This window comes from Acyrthosiphon pisum, chromosome A1 (assembly GCF_005508785.2).
Source record: "Acyrthosiphon pisum isolate AL4f chromosome A1, pea_aphid_22Mar2018_4r6ur, whole genome shotgun sequence".
Classification (NCBI taxonomy): domain Eukaryota; kingdom Metazoa; phylum Arthropoda; class Insecta; order Hemiptera; family Aphididae; genus Acyrthosiphon; species Acyrthosiphon pisum.
The window spans coordinates 95,940,930-95,959,552 of NC_042494.1; the positions used below are offsets into that span (position 1 = coordinate 95,940,930).

General features: G+C 30.9%; 2 protein-coding genes across 4 annotated transcripts in view; both read left to right on the top strand.

Moving 5' to 3' along the window:
- Positions 1-12,811, top strand: part of LOC100162739 (zinc finger SWIM domain-containing protein 8) — a 20,949-nt gene extending 8,138 nt beyond the window's left edge. Inside the window, exons 3-23 of the mRNA XM_029486295.1 lie at positions 3,773-4,188; positions 4,314-4,487; positions 4,568-4,704; positions 4,780-4,975; positions 5,049-5,282; positions 5,346-5,600; positions 5,727-5,887; positions 5,953-6,101; positions 6,172-6,662; positions 6,744-6,914; positions 8,303-8,622; positions 8,691-8,893; positions 8,968-9,109; positions 9,199-9,685; positions 9,753-9,881; positions 9,945-10,271; positions 10,406-10,516; positions 10,597-10,789; positions 10,939-11,104; positions 11,194-11,343; positions 11,417-12,811. Of these exons, the coding sequence (XP_029342155.1) occupies positions 3,773-4,188; positions 4,314-4,487; positions 4,568-4,704; positions 4,780-4,975; positions 5,049-5,282; positions 5,346-5,600; positions 5,727-5,887; positions 5,953-6,101; positions 6,172-6,662; positions 6,744-6,914; positions 8,303-8,622; positions 8,691-8,893; positions 8,968-9,109; positions 9,199-9,685; positions 9,753-9,881; positions 9,945-10,271; positions 10,406-10,516; positions 10,597-10,789; positions 10,939-11,104; positions 11,194-11,343; positions 11,417-11,477 (4,673 nt within the window). The 3' untranslated portion in view covers positions 11,478-12,811. The remainder of the gene's footprint in view (positions 1-3,772; positions 4,189-4,313; positions 4,488-4,567; positions 4,705-4,779; positions 4,976-5,048; positions 5,283-5,345; positions 5,601-5,726; positions 5,888-5,952; positions 6,102-6,171; positions 6,663-6,743; positions 6,915-8,302; positions 8,623-8,690; positions 8,894-8,967; positions 9,110-9,198; positions 9,686-9,752; positions 9,882-9,944; positions 10,272-10,405; positions 10,517-10,596; positions 10,790-10,938; positions 11,105-11,193; positions 11,344-11,416) is intronic.
- Positions 12,812-15,270: 2,459 nt separating this feature from the next.
- Positions 15,271-18,623, top strand: part of LOC100572870 (serine protease snake) — a 6,826-nt gene continuing 3,473 nt past the window's right edge. Inside the window, exon 1 of one of the 3 annotated variants that reach the window (XM_029487834.1) lies at positions 15,271-15,375. In XM_029487834.1, the coding sequence (XP_029343694.1) occupies positions 15,306-15,375 (70 nt within the window). In that variant the 5' untranslated portion in view covers positions 15,271-15,305. Of the gene's footprint in view, positions 15,376-16,937; positions 17,030-17,590; positions 17,893-18,623 lie in introns of those variants that run through there. The other 2 variants (XM_029487833.1, XM_003247107.3) reach the window with 2 other exon arrangements.

Sequence of the window (18,623 nt, forward strand, 5' to 3'; positions counted from 1 at the left end):
AAAAAAAAACTGTGACTAACGATTTTTTATATTTTTCATTTGCCTTGAAACAATATACTAGGAGCCGTCTATTAAATTTTCAAGCTTTTTTATCCAACAAATAAAATTTTATTGATATTTTTAGAAAAAAAACTAAAAAAAAATGGAAAATGAAAATGTCCATAAAGAGCTCAAAATAAATCAAAATATTTTGAAAATGTTATGGTGTATAGAAAATGCTAAGATAAACATTCAGTCAAAATTTCATATATCAACGGTAATTTTTTTTAAAGTTACACCAAAAACCAAAATCGATTTTCTCGAAAACAGATTTTGCGTAAAAATTCCCGTTTTTCCTTAATTTTTCTTTTGTTTTTCACGGCGCTTTTGAAAACTATTGGAAAAATTTTACTTTTGACCCCCCAAAGTACCAACTAGATTCACTTTCCTATCAGAAAAGGTACTGTTGAAGAAAATCCAAGCACTTTTACTGTCCTAAAACGTGATGACAGACACAAAAATAAAAAAACACACATCATTGTAAAATCCGAGGTAAAATCAATACATTCATCGTTCCACTCAGAATCTAAAATAAAAGTAAATTAATGTTTGAACATACAAACTAACTAATTAATATTTATTTTTAATAGGAAACCTGGAAGGAAACCTGTTAATAGATTTCATAATAAATACTCTGAATGATTCGTAGTAACTATTAGCCAGTAGGTAAACACTGGGCAGTATATTGTTTATTATATGTTTTTTTTTTTTATTTTAATTGATCGTGAAGCCCGGCAACTATGGCCATTAGCTGTTTTTTTTTGTTTTTTTTGTAGGGGAGAAATTGTAGGTTTGTAAACACGTGTGTTTTTTGGTTTTTGGCAGATTTTTTAGTGGGCACCCGTAGGTATCTGCTAACTCATGGCGGCACTTCTCTCCGGACACCGTGACTTGGCCGAAGAAAAATGCTACCCGTGGCCGGGTTTGAGCCGGCGGGATATGTTTTTAATCTTATAATATACCTTATATATTATGTTGTCTGATAAATAAAAATTAATTACTGCTTATTCTTTAACCTTTTTTGGTGGTCGTTCTTTGAAAACTAACTATCCTTTTTTAAGAATACACACCGAGATATAAACAGTTCTAACGATGAAATCTATCTTATTCAACTTGTCATGCTATTTTGTGATCCAAGAAAAAAATCACACTATATTCAAAATTATATTTTCCTCATTATACAATAAATCATAAAATGTTATATAATTATATACATTTATGTTTCATTGTTTTATTTTTATCTTTTCTGAATCATCTCTTCTCGCTTGACATCTTAATTCCTTTGTTGTGTCCCAAGCAAAAAATAATGCTATTATGGCTTCTATATAGTATAATTACTCAAAAATATGTGGGCACCCATATATTTGTATACCTAATAGTGGGTTTCCTACTACTAATACTATAGCGCAGGGGTCGCCAACCTTTTCAAACAAGTGAGCTACATTTGAAATTTTTAGGCCCAGGTGATCGCCATCTAGGAGAATTTAGGTCTTTAGAAAGAGATTTGTTTTATGAGCAAAAAAAAAAAAGGTCTAACCTCCAAAGAATAAATATTTATTGTTTCTTCACGATGATAATAATAATAATAATAATGTAATATATTGAAAATACAAGAGAAATAGTAAAAAAAAATTTTATTTATTACGCGATCGACCGATAATGGTAAAATTAATTTTTGTAACGATCGACCTATATTCCTAGAAAGATCGACCAGTCGATCGCGATCGACTGGTTGGCGACCCCTGCTATAGCGTAATTATAAGTGTTTGTAAAATATTATGTACCAAAGTACGTATTTTTATTAAAAATTATCGGGACAGTAACTGTTATAACTTACACCCCAATAGTGATAGGTAACTGTTAACTGTCCTTACGACTGTCGTCATTTTTGTACAAAAGTGTCGTCCGGTAATTAAATGTTTTCCGAACAATTTCAGTGGCAGAGACGCAGAGTCGCAAAGGGGCTTGTTCTCTCTCTCACTCTTTATTTCTGTAAAAAGTCACCTGGCGGCTGGCCCGGTTGTATATTGGCTATATAGAAACAGCGGTGGCGTGGTGCAAAGTTAGTGGAGGGGATCAATAAATATCGTACATGGTGTGTGTGTGTTTCACTTCTTTCATTTTTGTTATTATTTAATAAAAATATGTCAGCTGCGTCGTCATCACTGCTAAGCCTATCTATATTCTATAACATTACGGAATTCGGAATTCAAATTAATTTTATTTGCTCTCTTCTTATTATTTGCATTTTCTAATGCAAATACAAATAGGTAATGCCACAGTGATGTTTTTTTTGTGTAGGTATAATACCTACATATTTATGATTTAAATTTTTAACTTTTAGAGTAGGTATTGAAAAATCGATAAATTATGTCTTGATGACATCGGTGCGTTTAAATTATTAAAAACTTCATTTTTTTCTGGGACATTGTTTTAAAATATTTAGATAATAAAGGTAACAACTATTCAACTAATCGATGAAAATTAATTTTATTGGTTTTGCCCAAGAGATACATTTGAAAGATATTATTGTCATTAAAAAACTTGATTAACATTTTTAAATAAGAAGAATCGATAAATCTAATTACACAAAATAATAATTATCCCTTTTAATTGTTTTAAAACAATTATGTTTTTCCAGTTGAAAACTAAATCATAGACTGCCTTTATTTTTCAAATTTAGATTTACTTAGGAGTTAAGAGGATGCATGCGTTATGTCTTTGTATTACAAATGTACTACATACCAAATTTGTGCTCAGCAGAACCAATCACCAATGTTGTTTTATTAGCTTTAATATTAGAGTGAGCTTACTTATTAATTTATTATCAAACTTTAAGGACTTTATGGTTACTTACCGATGTTATCCGTGTTTGTACATAGGTATTTTATGGTATCTGGATTTTTACGCGAGTTAAAAGCATTTTTAAATTGTAATAATATTTTACATTGGTAACTCGCTTAAAAATTAAAATACCATATTTACATACATAATGTTCTTTCCTTTAGCTTTGATAATAGGTTAATTCACTCTTATATTGATAATTACACAATTGGTTCTGATGAACGCAAATGTGCAATGTTGTACACTTGTAAGAGTCTTACATTGAGACGATGACAACACAACAAAACACTAGTGTTTCAGATTTTACGCCGCCCTCTTTAAGTAATCAATATTATTGTTTGGTTATATCTTATATAATTACATTTTTTAACTTAACACAATAAATTCTCATTTTTCTTTATAGTTTATATCTTTCAACTCTCACAGTATATAATATTCACTTCTCTATTATACTTCATTATAATTTTAATCGTGTTTCTATGGCCTCAATCTCGTGTAGTGTTTATTATTTTTGCATAGTTTTGGTTGTAAATGCAAATGTAATTTAAGGAAACAAATATGAAATAATAGTAGGTATCTATTATTATCCAAAATCGTGATATTTAATTGTTTTTTCATTCATTTTACTACATCCCAAATTAAATGTACACGGAAATTTAGTATTAATAAAATATCACCGAATTTAATAATAGTGTTGTCATTCACGAAATACACAATGCATAATTAAGTATTTAAATAAAATGCTTGTATAATTATTATAATATGATTATTTCAGATAGATACCCATATTGGGTTTTTAATTATATTTAAGAATAGAATCCCCGTTTTTTAATTCTATAACTGACGAATGACGATCATAAATTATAAATGTACTTTATTCATTTTCCAGAGCCTAGAAATGTAGTTAAATCATTGGTTGAATTAGCGGCTAAATGTGTCGCTTTGTTCATCCCTTATGAACTTGTTGAACAAGAGTACCCACCTGTACCAGAAGAACTTCAGCTCCGCATTGCCTTTTGGAGTTTTCCGGATAATGAAGATGATATTCGCTTGTATTCGTGTCTAGCTAACTCAAACTCTGATGAATTTATACGTGGTCAGAATTTGTACACATCCAACGCTATTAAAGACTCTGTACAAATAGGATTTCATTTGAGTGCTAATGTGCATCATGGCGGCCGCAGTGTGTTCAATGTGGCAATTACATTTGACCGAAAGAAAATAACTACATGTAATTGCACTTGTGAACCCATGTCATATTGGTGTTCTCATGTTGTTGCTGTCTGTTTACATAGAATATATTGTGTAAGAAACTTATTATTACTTAAAGCGAAAAAAATAAATATCATGTATACTTCCTGGTTTAGTGAATTTCAATAATTTTTGTGTAATATTATATTTTATTTATGCAATTTATTTTTGATATTTAGTCTGATGAAGTGTGTTTGAGAGCACCTGTTAGTGAAAGCCTTTCCCGACTAGAACGCGATCAATTACAAAAATTTGCACAGTATCTGATAAGTGAGTTACCTCAACAGATATTACCTGCCGCACAACGATTACTGGATTCACTGTTGTCTTCACAACCAACTGCTATTAATTCTGTAAGATTTATGATACTTGAAATATAAATCATAAATGACATACTAATTCTAAGTTTTTACCACTTACTATTGTATTTCAGACGAGTGGAGCACCAGATCCAACTGCAGGTGCATCAGTTAATGAACAAACAACATGGTTTTTAGACGAAAAAACATTGCACAACAATATTAAAAAAAGTTTGATCAAATTTTGTGTTCCTTCACCCTTAGTTATTAGGTAATATAATACGTTTTATGGTTTTTTTTGTTTTAATAAACTTCAAAATGAACCAACTTATGTTTTATTTCTTAGCGATGTAAACATCTTATCACAATCTGTTCCACCTGCTACTGCTGAATGGGCAAATTTATTGCGTCCATTACGCGGTCGTGAACCTGAAGGGTTATGGAATTTACTATCAATTGTCAGAGAAATGTTTCGTAGAAATGATGAGAATGCTTTACATCTGTTGGAAGTGCTGACAGAAGAAGCTATTGCATGTGATCAAGTGGGGATAAATATTGACTGTTATTATTATTTATTTTTGTTTTTTCTAAACAATGTTAAATTATTATTTATAGATCATGGTTTGGTGGTTTAACACAAGAGTAGCATTACATGGTGGAGGAAGTGGAGGAACTAAGCATACTGGCCCCGCTGGCAATACCAATACAGCATCTCATGCTTGCGCTTTACTTTGTGACGAAATGGTAACTCTGTGGCGTTTGGCCGCTTTGAATCCAAGCATTTCACCTGATCTTAAAACTTCATTAAAAATTAAATTTAAAGACTGGCAAGAAAAAATTTTCAATAGAGTACGTAAATATTCATATAATTTAACAATATTGTTTAATAAATTGAATTACTTAAAATTGTAGGTGATGAAACACAGAAATTTGTCAAACAGTAAATCACTAAATAATTTTCGCCAAGATACAGAAATTTTTATGGGTTTCAAACCAGCTTGTGAAGCTTGTGACCTAGACTGGGTAGATTATCCATTAGCTGGAATCACTTATGGGACTAATTGCTGCTGTGATGATGGTTCTTGTGTGCACATTAAACGAACAGGAACAGCTACACATTTTATGGGAGACCATATAAACTGGAATGAATGCAGTTCATCTGCAAGAGTAAGTTTAACAAAGAAAAATATCATTAATACATTTTATATGGATGTTTTTAAAAGGCTTTTTACTTTTCAAACTGTATTTACAACAATAAATATTATTTATTTTGATATTTTATAATTATTTTAGGGAAATTCTTCTCAAATATGCTTAGATGAATGTTTCTTGGATTTAAAAAATAATCGACATTTACACTTTGGCAGTAATCAATCACATCGATATGATTTCCTTAACACACGTCGTAACATGCCTATGATTCGCAATCACATGCCAAATATGCCAAATACTGAGTATGTTTAAAACTAATAAGTTTATTTTGTGACAGATATAAATAATAATAACTATAATAATATAGGAATAGAGCAATGACAAATGTTTACTGGGTGCATATGCCAAGAAATATATCATTACCTCCTCCGGATGATGAAAACGCAAGCAGTAATACCACTAGTCCTCAGGAATTTTCAACTGCTGAGTGTTTAAGTGCATCGGCAAGTTGTACAAGTAATTATTTTTATTTTAGGTTCTAAATTTAAATATCAAAATACATGTTTTTATTTTTGTTTGCTTTTAGACTTTAATGCATCTACAAGTTCCTCGTCTAGTACCCAACCAAGTACACCTCATCAAATCAATAGTACATGTAACACATCATCTGAAAGCCAGAGTAGTGATGAAGGTGATCGAACAGCTGCACAAAAGTCTACTTCTTCCCAGACTACCACACCACCAGATATAGATGAATACGATTTCCTTTACATTTATAAAACAAAAGACAAGGCATCAGCACCAGTAACACCGCCAGATTTTGTTGTTAAATCAATTAAAGATCTTGATAATCAAACACCATCTACATCCAAAATACCTGCTGCACCTAATACTCCATTGGTAAAATTGGATGCAGAGTGGGAAACTATGTTTGCCAGAGCTGAAGGATTATATGGTTATGGTCATACAAATGAAGCTTGTGTACTTTGTGTAAAGCTTGTTGACCAGTTCTTAAAAAGTCCACCTAATTTTATAATCGACATACCACCATCAATGATAAAAGGAAAACGAAAAAAGGTATATACTCAAGATATTAGAATTGATAGCAATCTTTCTCATTGTATTAATAATTCAATAATTTATTAATTTATATTTTAGATTAATCCGGTCAGTCACTACTTGTCTACATTGGCATCAGAAATTCTACAAAAATGCTATTTTTTGTGCTCTGTTTTAGCAGAAAGGAAAGAATATTATTTACATGCATTTAAAATTGGTTTGTATGGATTGGAGATGCCTAGACTGCCTGCTAGCACAAAACCTTTAGAAGTGAGCTTTGTCATTAGTAATAGGGCAAAGTTTTGCATTATTTTACCGATCGATCTTACCATATGCTATACTCTATTTTATTTAAGTTTACCCACCTTTGCATCTAACAATCATACATTCCGTTTCTTATTATATCCAGTACTGGGGGTATATTCTATTGCATTAATAAATACATAAAGTAATCCAAAAATAAGTAGGTTAAAATATGAATGTAAAATATAAAACAAATGTTTAGATATTTTGTTTTAGCCAGTGAGTGCAATTGATATTGCTTTTTCGTTGGTTGAAGGCAAGTTGTCCTGGCAGGGCTAGGGGTCATTTGATTGGTCTTTGCCACATTCACATAGTACGTTCGGTTCTTTTTGGTATCCCCATTTCATCATGTTCGCTTTTGTTTTAGTTACTCCAGTTCTTAACCTATTTAATGTTTTCTATATAATCCATGGTTGGTTTCCTCCACATATTAAATGTTCTGCAGGCGGGTCAGGTTTTTCACATTGTAGCTCTTCTTTCCATTTTTGTATTTCGTATTGTTCCGGTAGATCTTGAATCGTGGTTGAATTGGCAATAAAGCTTCTTCAAGATTTAAGTCTCCTTTATTGTCCTGAGTTACCATACGTAATGTACATAATATTATGTAATAATAATATATACCAACCAGTTACCGCCTTAATTGTTCAGTTGTAAAAAAACTATATTTTATTTGTATAGTAACAAAAATCATAACTTTTTTTAGATTTGAGAATATTGTAAGTTTGAATTTTAATTACCTATTCTTTGATAAAAATGTCTAACATAAAAAAAAATGTTTTGGAGGAATGTATCAGCTTCTCATCGCATCCTTAATTACGCCCTTAGTTGGAACACTATACACAAATTACTTGTCCATTTGATTATTGGTGTACTTGACAAGTATACCAGTTATGAGAAACTGACTTTAACGAAGTACATAAGTCTTGGGAATGTGGCTAATATTTATAATTTACGAGGGATATGCGACTGATTGTTTTTTGTCGTTAAAATTAAATGGAATAGAGTTAAGCACAATGTTTTATGAAAGTGTGATTTAAATACTTTGAGATAATCACAATTATTAAATAAACATTGCTGTAATTTGTTTAAATTAATTTAAAATCAAAATTATATATTTATTTTTGGTATTTAAAATTAATCATATTTGTTCATAATTTTTAGTGCATAAACATATTTTTTTTTAAAAACATTTCTTAATTTCTTAGTGCATATAAATCTGAGCCTCACACATTAAATTATTTATTGAACTATATAATGTATATTAATATTAATTTGTATGTTTATACACCACACAACATAATTATATTATGTAAAATTAACAATAAAAATAACTGAAGTAAAAATAATTTTTTTAGGTGAAAATGGCTCATCAAGAAGGGGAAATATTGAATCATTTAAAACGTATGTTGCCATTAGGTAAAGAACAAGTGAGCATTCTCCAAAATAGGGCAAAACTTTTACGTGAAGGTCAATACAAAACACGTGGAGAATCATTATTGCCATTGAATTTGGCTTCATTAATTTTTGAGTGTTTGGCAATGTGTCCGTCACTTACGCAAGATAAAATCACTGATGAAACTTTAGGGTTTGAAGCATCTGTAGCCGCTTTAGGTATGAAAGCCAACATAAGTGAAGCGGAGCATCCATTGCTCTGTGAAGGAATTCGCAGACAAAGGTATGAGCAAGTATTTTTAATTATTCATAAAATATATTGTTTTGACTAAATTAAATTAATAATTTAAGAGGTGATTTGGCAACAAATATATTAATCCGTTATAAGAACAATCCTACTCGTTTGGCTTTGGCTATGGACAAATTATTAGATAGAGAAGTTCATCCATTTCTACAATCAGCAATGGACTCTTGTTGGTATCAAATAAGAGATCCTAGGAATTTACCATTAATAGCTATGAAGAATGTCGCCAACAGCAATGTTCATAATCAACGTAAGTATATATTTATCATAATCATCAGTATCATGTTCATCCATTAAAATTATTTGTTTGAATAAAATTTGTAGCACTACAAACTTACAATCCAACCACCAGTGTACCTGGAGAGTTAGATACAAACATAGCTGTTATGACGTTAAATCCCATGCCATCTCAAACATCTAGTAGTTGTAATGTAGGATTATCCTCTCATAGGAAAGATAATAACAGGTATTATATTATTTATTGTTAAATTGTATGATGGATTAATACTATTGTTATGACGTGTTCCAATGTTCAATTTTAATAACTATTTTTAGATATAAAAGTAGCAAACGTTTATGTCCCAGTCAACCAAACCAAGCTTCCGAAGCAAATGCTCATTACTTATTTGAATTGGGTAAAACCATATTAAGCAAAGTCGGTGGACCAATACAAACTACAGTATTTTCACAACCTCCATTACCTACCCAACCCCATCGCGCTCTACACATGTGTGCATTCCAATTGGCCTTGTATTCTTTGGGTCTTCTCAACCGTGTTACGCCCAACTGGCGAAGTCGCAATTATTCGTCTCAAGTTACATGGATTGCTGATCACGCAATGGAAGTAGGTGCACCAGCTACACTGTTCTTACTAGGTACATGGGATGGTCATTTGACACCAACCGAAGTAGCAAATATGGCTGATAGAATGTCTAGGAGTCATGAACGTAATACTGTCGAGGCAGCAGCACAATTGGCATTGTCATGTTTAAAACATTCAGTTGCTCTCAATCCAAACGAAATAACAAGAGCTATAATACAGGTAACACATAATTTTATTGTTGCTAAGAGTTTCAGATTTTAAAACATGTGGTTTTTGTAATGTTTAGTGTAAAGAACAGTCTGATCACATGATGGAAATTGCTTGTCTGACTGTAGAAATGGCAGCCAAAGGTGGAGGAGTTTTTCCTGAAGTTTTATTTAGTGTAGCAAAACACTGGTTCGACTTATATATGAGGGTATGTGTCTTTAGTTTACTTGAATAAAAGTATTTTAACCTGTGTTGCCTTTTATTTATGCAGAATTCCAATCCAGACGAGGACAATTACATGATACAAGTAGATCCCAGAGACGAATTCAAATGCCCTTATGTTTATCAAGCCAACTATTCAATGTCAGTTGACACATCCCAACAACCACCACCTCCTCTGTATGCACATCAGTTGATGGTGCCACCACAGACATCTCCAGCTCATCTGTACCAACTATCATACTTTCCTAACCAATCAATTCCTCAAAATTCACCACCACTCAATACCCAACAGCCCAAATTAATGTATTATCCATGTCCATCTGTGTCTACGTCAAACCAATATGCACAACAGTACTATTCACCATATATACATCAAGTAATAAAACAATATTATATTATTTATATAATTATGTGAATTTCACAAATAAATAAATGTATGTTAAAATACTAAAGACTATTGATTGTTTGATTTCTGTGTAAATTCAATAGTAAACTATTTTTCTATTTAAGACTCCTGTACAGTATCAAAACGCCAATCCTCAAAGGCAACCACAACAAGGACCATCACAATATTTTGTTCAGCCTACTAATCAAATCAGAACGCCACAGCAACAAACAGAAGTATACTTTTTGTTAAATTTAGAACAAAAATACAACTTAATCATTAAATGTGCTATAATTCAATCAATTTATTCATTTAGGCAAATATTATGTCAAACCTTCCACCACCAAATTTCAGACAAATTCATCATTTGACGTCTGCGTACCGTGTTGGCCTTTTGGCTTTAGACACTTTGGCTAGACGTGCCCACGAACCTAATCAGGCAAAGTACTCTAGGAACCCACCATTCAGAGAAGACATACAATGGTTGTTGCGTCTGTCGAAGAAACTAGGTATGTGTTTTAAATTAATTAAAAACATAGGTAATACATACAAAAAAGAGCTCGGTAGTCGACTTGTATCATTGTAAATGTTGATTTATACAATATATATTTCAATATTTGTTAAATAATATTTCTATAATATTTCATTATTTTCTTAGGACCTAATTACACTCAACAGTTTTGTTTGGCTGTCACTAACAGTGTAGTGAATCCTTTCACACTACACGATGTTGCAATGGAGGCTGTTATGTACATGTCCCATTTTAGTCCCACTCCTGCCATATGCTCCACCTTGAGTCCCTTGGTTGAAAAGTGTCATTCAATGTATGTATTATTATTACATTATTATGTATCATGCTTAAATATGTGGTTTTGAACTGATCGGTTAATAACTATGGATTATGTACACACAGGTATATTCAACTGTTACATCAAAAGTTATATCAATTGTCAGCAGCAGACTACGAAGAGTATGTCGGAATACTCTATTCTGCTTATGGTGCATTTGCCATGACACCAGAAGGCGGTACCATGTTCAAGGACTGGTTGCAGTCTGTTAGAAGGTGAGCGTTATTTAAATTGATTTAGTATTTAAACATTTCTCATTTAATTAATAATTATGTATTTGTTATTCAGATCCAAATCATGTAAAAAAGAACTATGGACAATGATAACAAATATGCTACCCACTACATGACATTGGTGTTCTGAAGTAGTTGTATTCTCCGAGGGCCGCGTTTCGCCCTAAACAACGATAAAAAATAGCGATTTTAGATTTTTTTTTCTTATTTTACTATTTTTAAACAATTATACTCAGTTAAAACAAAATGTAAGCTCCATTGATTTTCTATACTCTTACTGCGTTGACTTAAACCTATGAAATAACAAATTTTTCAAATGTGTTAGTTAAATTTTTTAATTTTTTTTTTTTGTTCACCTAGCTAATTTTTTGTGAATTATATTTATTTTATCATTAATATTGCGTTTACTCACATTTTAATTTTTCTTACATTTTTTCTTTTATTTTTAATTATTATTACTATTATGTTGATTTTCATTTCTTATTTTTCATTTAACTGTGCGCGCATTAAGTCCGATACACTGTATAAGCATAAGCTGAATATTATAATAAGACTGTTTTTTTATGTACTCAACACGTTCAAGTATTATTAACATCATAGACTTAGCTTATGTTTAAGGCTTAAATTAAATTAAAAAAAAAAAAAAAAACAAAGACTTACCTAGGTAATTTAATTTGCAAAGAAAAGTTTGATTTTGCCTTTCATTCCTCCCTTATTCAGGACTACTTAAATAAACAATATTTGAGATCTCTAGGCTATTTACGCGACTGATGGCAACACAAACGTAGCAAATTGTGTAATATATTTTCCGTGTTGCCATCACCGTAGTTAATTTTGTCAAAAAAAAACATTCGCTCTTAATCTATTCAATTGATTTTTTATTACTAGTGCATTATATTAAAATAAAAAATTATTATATTATTTTAGTATATATATATAAATATATATATATTTTTTTTGCGTTTAAAGTTTTGTCAATTTATTATGAACTTAAATAGGTATTTGTGTGCAACTTTAAATGAATATGCTGGAATTAAATATTTTAGACAAAAGATATTATGAACAAATATGTTATTTTACATGATTTGGTATTACATCATATGTATTTTTGTGCTTATTGTTAGAATGCAAATATTAATGAATTTAGATTACATGATTTTATTAATCAAATATAGGGCAATGATTGTATTAGTTGTATGAAGTAAAGTATGATTTCTGCTCTCAATATTTATTACTAATATTTTATTGATTTAATTACGCTTTCAATTATTTGATTTTGTAACTTCTTTTGATTAAATTGTATTTAGAATATAAGCAACATCCGATGGCTCACTCACCTGTGCTCACCTTAGTACTTAACTAATTACAAAATTTATAAAATAATGAATTATAGAGGGTATTAAGAATAAAGTATATTATATTTCTTCAAAAATAAATTATAATCCTATCATTCAGTGTAATTGAATTTAAAGTGTTAAAAAAAAAATTGAAAAAACATATTTATATATATATATATACATTATACTAAACTTCCCACAATATTTTTAAGAATTAATTGTAAACAATATTATATTATATATTATGAAATCATTAGTTATTGAATGTTTTATTTTGTAAGATCAATTTTAATTTTATTCTATTTTCTTTTTTTTATTTGTGATTTGTGGAATTATATCAAACTCATAATATTACATTATGTGTGTTAATCATATATTTTTGATTCATATACATTTATATATATATAAATATTAAAAAAAAAAAAAATAATAAATATATATAATTAATAAAAATAAATTTATATATTAGCCTTTGATCATAATATAGGCAAGAGTAATATTTAATATTGTTATTATTTATTTTAAACCTTATTGATTGATTCATGCATTTATTAATGCATTATACATAATATACATATACATATACTTATACATATTGATGTATATTACTGAATCTTAGTATATAGCCATTTACATATAATTAGGTAAATACTTTATAATATTTTCAGTTTTCTGAAGATTGTAAGTATAGGTATAATATATATTGACACCTACCACCTCAGATTCATGATATGATAATATTGTTATAGTCATTGGTTAGACATTGAAATCTATATAAAATGGCATGATGGAAGTTCCAATATATGTGCTGTGCAGCTGGAAAAGTAAGTTATTCTCCCCGGTATTCAAAAAGCCACACAACAAGTAAAAATCTTAACGGGCAATAGTATCCATTATCTGCACATATTAATTTCTAAAAAAATATACATAGGTATCGTGTAGACACAACAGCCTTTTCCAAATTTGGCGCAAAAGCAGGACCGGCTCAAGCGAAAATAGTGAACTATAGTGACCTATAGATAAAATCAAATTTTGCTGCCCCTAACAATATAATATTATCAGTTTTTTGAAAATGCCACCTCTTACTAAAGTGCAGCTTAAGTGCCACCCTAGGCGTGGGTCTATGTTGCCTACCCTTTGAGCCTGGACTGGCAGTAATATGATAAAATATACTTAGTAGTATTGTCTTTAGGATTCCAGATCGTCTTCGCTCGGAAGTCAGAACCGTTTTTCGTATTCAATGTTTTAAATTCAAATTTAGCACATCAATCACAGAGACTGGGTCACTTGCCCACTTTTATTTTCAATTGTATTTTGGTATTCATGATTAATAATACTCAAAATAGAAACCGATATTGAATTATTCTTTATAAGCATTTATTATTTGTAATCGAAGCAATTTCGCGTAGTTATAATATATAGGTAAACATAATACATAGGTAATCAAATTTTTATAAAAATTTACAATTTACGTATTTACATTATTAATAATACATAAAATAGAAATCGATAGGTATTGAATTATTCAACATAAACATAATAATAATATATTATTTGTAATTAATGGAATTTCGTGTAGGAATAATACATAAGTAAGCAATAAACATAATACATAGGTAATCTAATATTTAAAGAAATTAACAATTTACATTTTCATACAATATGTACAATAATTATCTAATCTGAAGTAGGCGTAGGTACTACTACTACAGCACAACATACGCGCAAACAATTTTTTGGCGCGGGATCAAATTGTTCGGCGTCTTTGTTTTACCTTCTCGTCGACTTGGTGCTGTCCGGACTCGGTCGTTATAGACCACTCGAATACAGGACGGCGCATCCTTTTCAATTTCGATGAACGTCACCGCAATATTCGGCTTGGAATGATTATAATATGTCTCGATTCGATTCACGGCCGCGACGCCGTTAAAGTCTCCACGGTTCGTGCAGCCCTCGTCGTTTGAATCCACGGATCGACTTGACGACGAAATCGAAGACATTGATCGGCGTCCATGTTGTGCCGTTATTTCAGTGACTATACCGGGTCCACTATTTCAACAGCCGCATTCTGATGCGGCAAGTCCTGTAAGTACACAAGCGACCAGTGCCAAGTCCTGGACACAGGCCGCGACCAGTCGCCGGAATATCGACCCCGTTATTTGGTCCACAAAATCGGTCGGCAATTTGCTTTCCGCTGTCGCTGCAGCAATGTTGCCATAATACGGCGCTGTCAGTCGCTTCGCGGCCATAGCACCGTAGTATTTTGCACGGCTCGGAAATCCCTCGCTTAAATCCGCGGCGGGCCGACTTGACGAATTCTGCAAAGGCATGATATAGGTACGCTGGGCGTCTACGTCGAACCGTTTTTCCGACGACCACCGGGTCTACTATTTTAACAGCCGTATTCCGTAAGTCCTGCTCACAAGCGACAAGCTGCAAGTCCTGCTCACACGCCGCGATCAGCTTCCGGAATATCGACGTCGTTATTTGGTCCAACAAATCGGACGAAACTTTCTTCTCCGCCTCGATCGCCGCTGCAATGTTGCCATAATACAGCGCTTTCAGTCGATTCGCGGCCATGGCACCGTAATCTTTTGCACGGCTATCATGGTACTGACATCATCCAACACAGACTGGTTTGACGTATTCGAAGACCCATCTGTTTTGAGAGACAAAGGTAAGTTATAGATTATTGTAATAACTATAGGTATGCGCAATCGTCAAACAAAAAATTGTGAAGTGATAGTAGACAAATATTATTTTAACAGTATATAGCTGACCGTTCTCATGGAACTATGTGTATTATTTGAATATTATGGTTACTATATATGGAATACATTTCAATTCAAATTTTGCAAGTTAATAAAACTGTGCAAAATAATTAAATACTAGGTTAGGTTAGGTAGCCTATACAAGGTGATTTACCAAGCATGCTCACCACCATATTTTTTCTTTTTAATGGCAATTGACGTTTATATTTATGATATATTGCAGGCCTTTGGTTTTGGAAGCAAAAAATAATTTGCAAACGCATGTCCTTATCAGTTTTAGTCTTATCTCCTTACTATTGTAAACGTTTGACAGGGTGAATCTATTCTGTATTCGCCTGTATGTTGAGTTTCTTAAAATACGAATCAAATTTTTCTTTGGTCCGAACGGGTCTAAAGGCCATTAAAAATTAGGTAACACTCAACAAACATATACAACTTTAGATATGCTGTGTGAAATATGATGTAGTAAAAGCGTATCCAACAGCTGCCTCCATATCCAAAAAATATATTAATGTTTAATGACATTTTAAATTAGGGTAAAAAATTAAAAATACACTTGGTTAGTTATATATTCTAACTGTATACTTGTAAAAATATAACTGCAGTTCAACTTTAATATAATTTATATATGAAATTGCAATAAAATATTTCACCCATCTTAAAAAATAAAAATAGATTTGATGAACATCACGATTTTTGGTTTTTTAAATCATAAAACATTGAATAGATAGGCGAAAAATAACATTGATTCTCAATGATAGTAAATAATAATAAATTAAATGTCTTTGAAAATAAAATTTATAACATATTACCATTACAGATTGCGAAATTGTATTTATTTAAGATTTAAACTGTGTTGACAATTATACAGATTAAATTACACAAAAAGTTATGTGAGTATAACTTCTTGTCTACTTGACATCTGATCATCAATAATAGTCAACAGGATATTCTGAAACTAACTTGTGTTTATATAGTTCAATTCTAAATGGTATATCTATGTATATCACCCCATTAATCGTTACTATTTAGGACTTAGGTTGACATATCACATATGTATCGTGTCTTGGTGAATAGGTACCTAGGTATAGTAGCTACTAAATAAACTACCAGCAATGGTAATATGTTATACCAGCGGTTCTCAACCTTTTTATATACGCGTACCACCTACACAGTTTGAAAATGTTCATGTACCTACTAACCACTTGAACAAAAAACGTTTTTTTTTTACTTATCAAAAATTAATAGGTACGTTATTACTTATTGTACATATATGGAAATTTATTTTATTAGAAATTATCATAATATAAGCACATTTAATCCATAAAAAGATAATTAAATATGTATAGCCGTATAGGTTGGTACAATTGTTATTTATATTATTATTAATATCAAATAAACCAAATAATATTTATTATGATAATGACCATTTGTTTTAAAAAGTGAAATTTTCTTAGCGTACTGTAGCCTTCCGATTGTATATTATGTATAGGTACAAGTTGCATATTATTATATATTTATATTACAACTCGAACATATTCATTATGAGCCTACATGTAAGTAAGTTCCCAAAGTCTAAACTGCTTTCTATTTTATCATCCAAATAATATCCGGAAACCTAACTAATATTGACATATTGTTGTAATTATGCCCCCCCTCCAATATTGTGTCAACGTATTGTATTATGTTATGTATTAGTTACTCTAATTACCGAATTAATGTAATATATATTTAATATATCTTTATATAGGTATTATTACCTATTGATATTTCGACTATATAGTCAAATTTTTGTGTCCGAACTTTTTTTTAAATTAATAGTCCGCTATATAGGTATTAGATAATATATTATATTATATACCTACGCTTATACCAAACTAACGAAGGGTCTTGAGCGTAAACTCTATTATAGTATATTATAAAATATTACATTAATATTAATAGAATAAGAGATGCTCAGCAAAGTAGCAAAAAATAAGGATTTTATATACTCCCACTCAATATAGGTACCTACAACATTTAATGTTTCAACTACCAATGTTATAAGACTGCAGAGAAGGTCACGTGTGTAGTGGAAGTGGGAAGTGGGAACTGCGTTTTAAATTAGTCTATAACATTGTGTATAGTATAAATACGTATTCTGATCATGTTATGATTGTGACCACTAGCTACCAAAACAACAAATCTTGATGTTCATTGTTTAGTATTATAACTTCAGTATTATAACCGCATATTTGTGCTCGGAAATTAGACGATAATTGTACTATAAATTATAGTATTGTAGTAGATAGGTACTAAAATATTAATTCTAATAGTTTTATGCGAAATGAAGAGTGTTGCAAGTTTACAATGTGTATATTTTATGCTGTTTATTATAATTATTTGTACTGTGCGTTTTGGACGTTGTGCACCGCAAAATAAAGGTGAGCTTATAATTTTGTGAATTATTTTACAAAAATATCGATGACATCCGTCGTCACGACGGTGATTCAAACTGTTTGTGCTTACGACCAAAGTCTAACTTTAACTTACCTCCATGCTCTACCAATATAAATAATTTAATAATTGCAATTCCGCTGTATAATATCTAATCAACTCAAACTATATAACTATACGCCATAGGTCAGTGGCGTAGCCAGAGGGGAGCGTTTGGGTGTTTAAGCCCCCCCCCCCATGACATTTTCCCTCCTAATAAATATATTGTTTATAGGGTTTGGGACTGCTTGCAAGTTATAAATTTGTCTTATGAAATGGCAAAATTAAATACAAAGTTTGAATTTGCATATAAGTGTATTTTTTAATTTAAATGTACATATAATTGTCGGGAAAAATTATATTTGGATAACATTGAAAAATATCTTAAAAATATTATGTTTGGTTGGGTACAATAGGCGATAATTTTGAGATTTGGGAAGGCCGAAGCCTTTTATAATACCATACTATTCTAAAATTGAATAAGCTTAAAAAAATTAAGTTAATGTTTGGGAGGGGCGGAAAGCTTATAAAGTTGTTGGGGGAGCTTGGCTACAGTTGGCCTTATGTTGGCATATGTAAGATTTCATAAGTCTCTTTGTGACAAAACTGTGTTTAAACTATAATTGTCATCTAGATTGTAGATTGTACGAAGAAGTGAACATCATTATCTACCATAGTT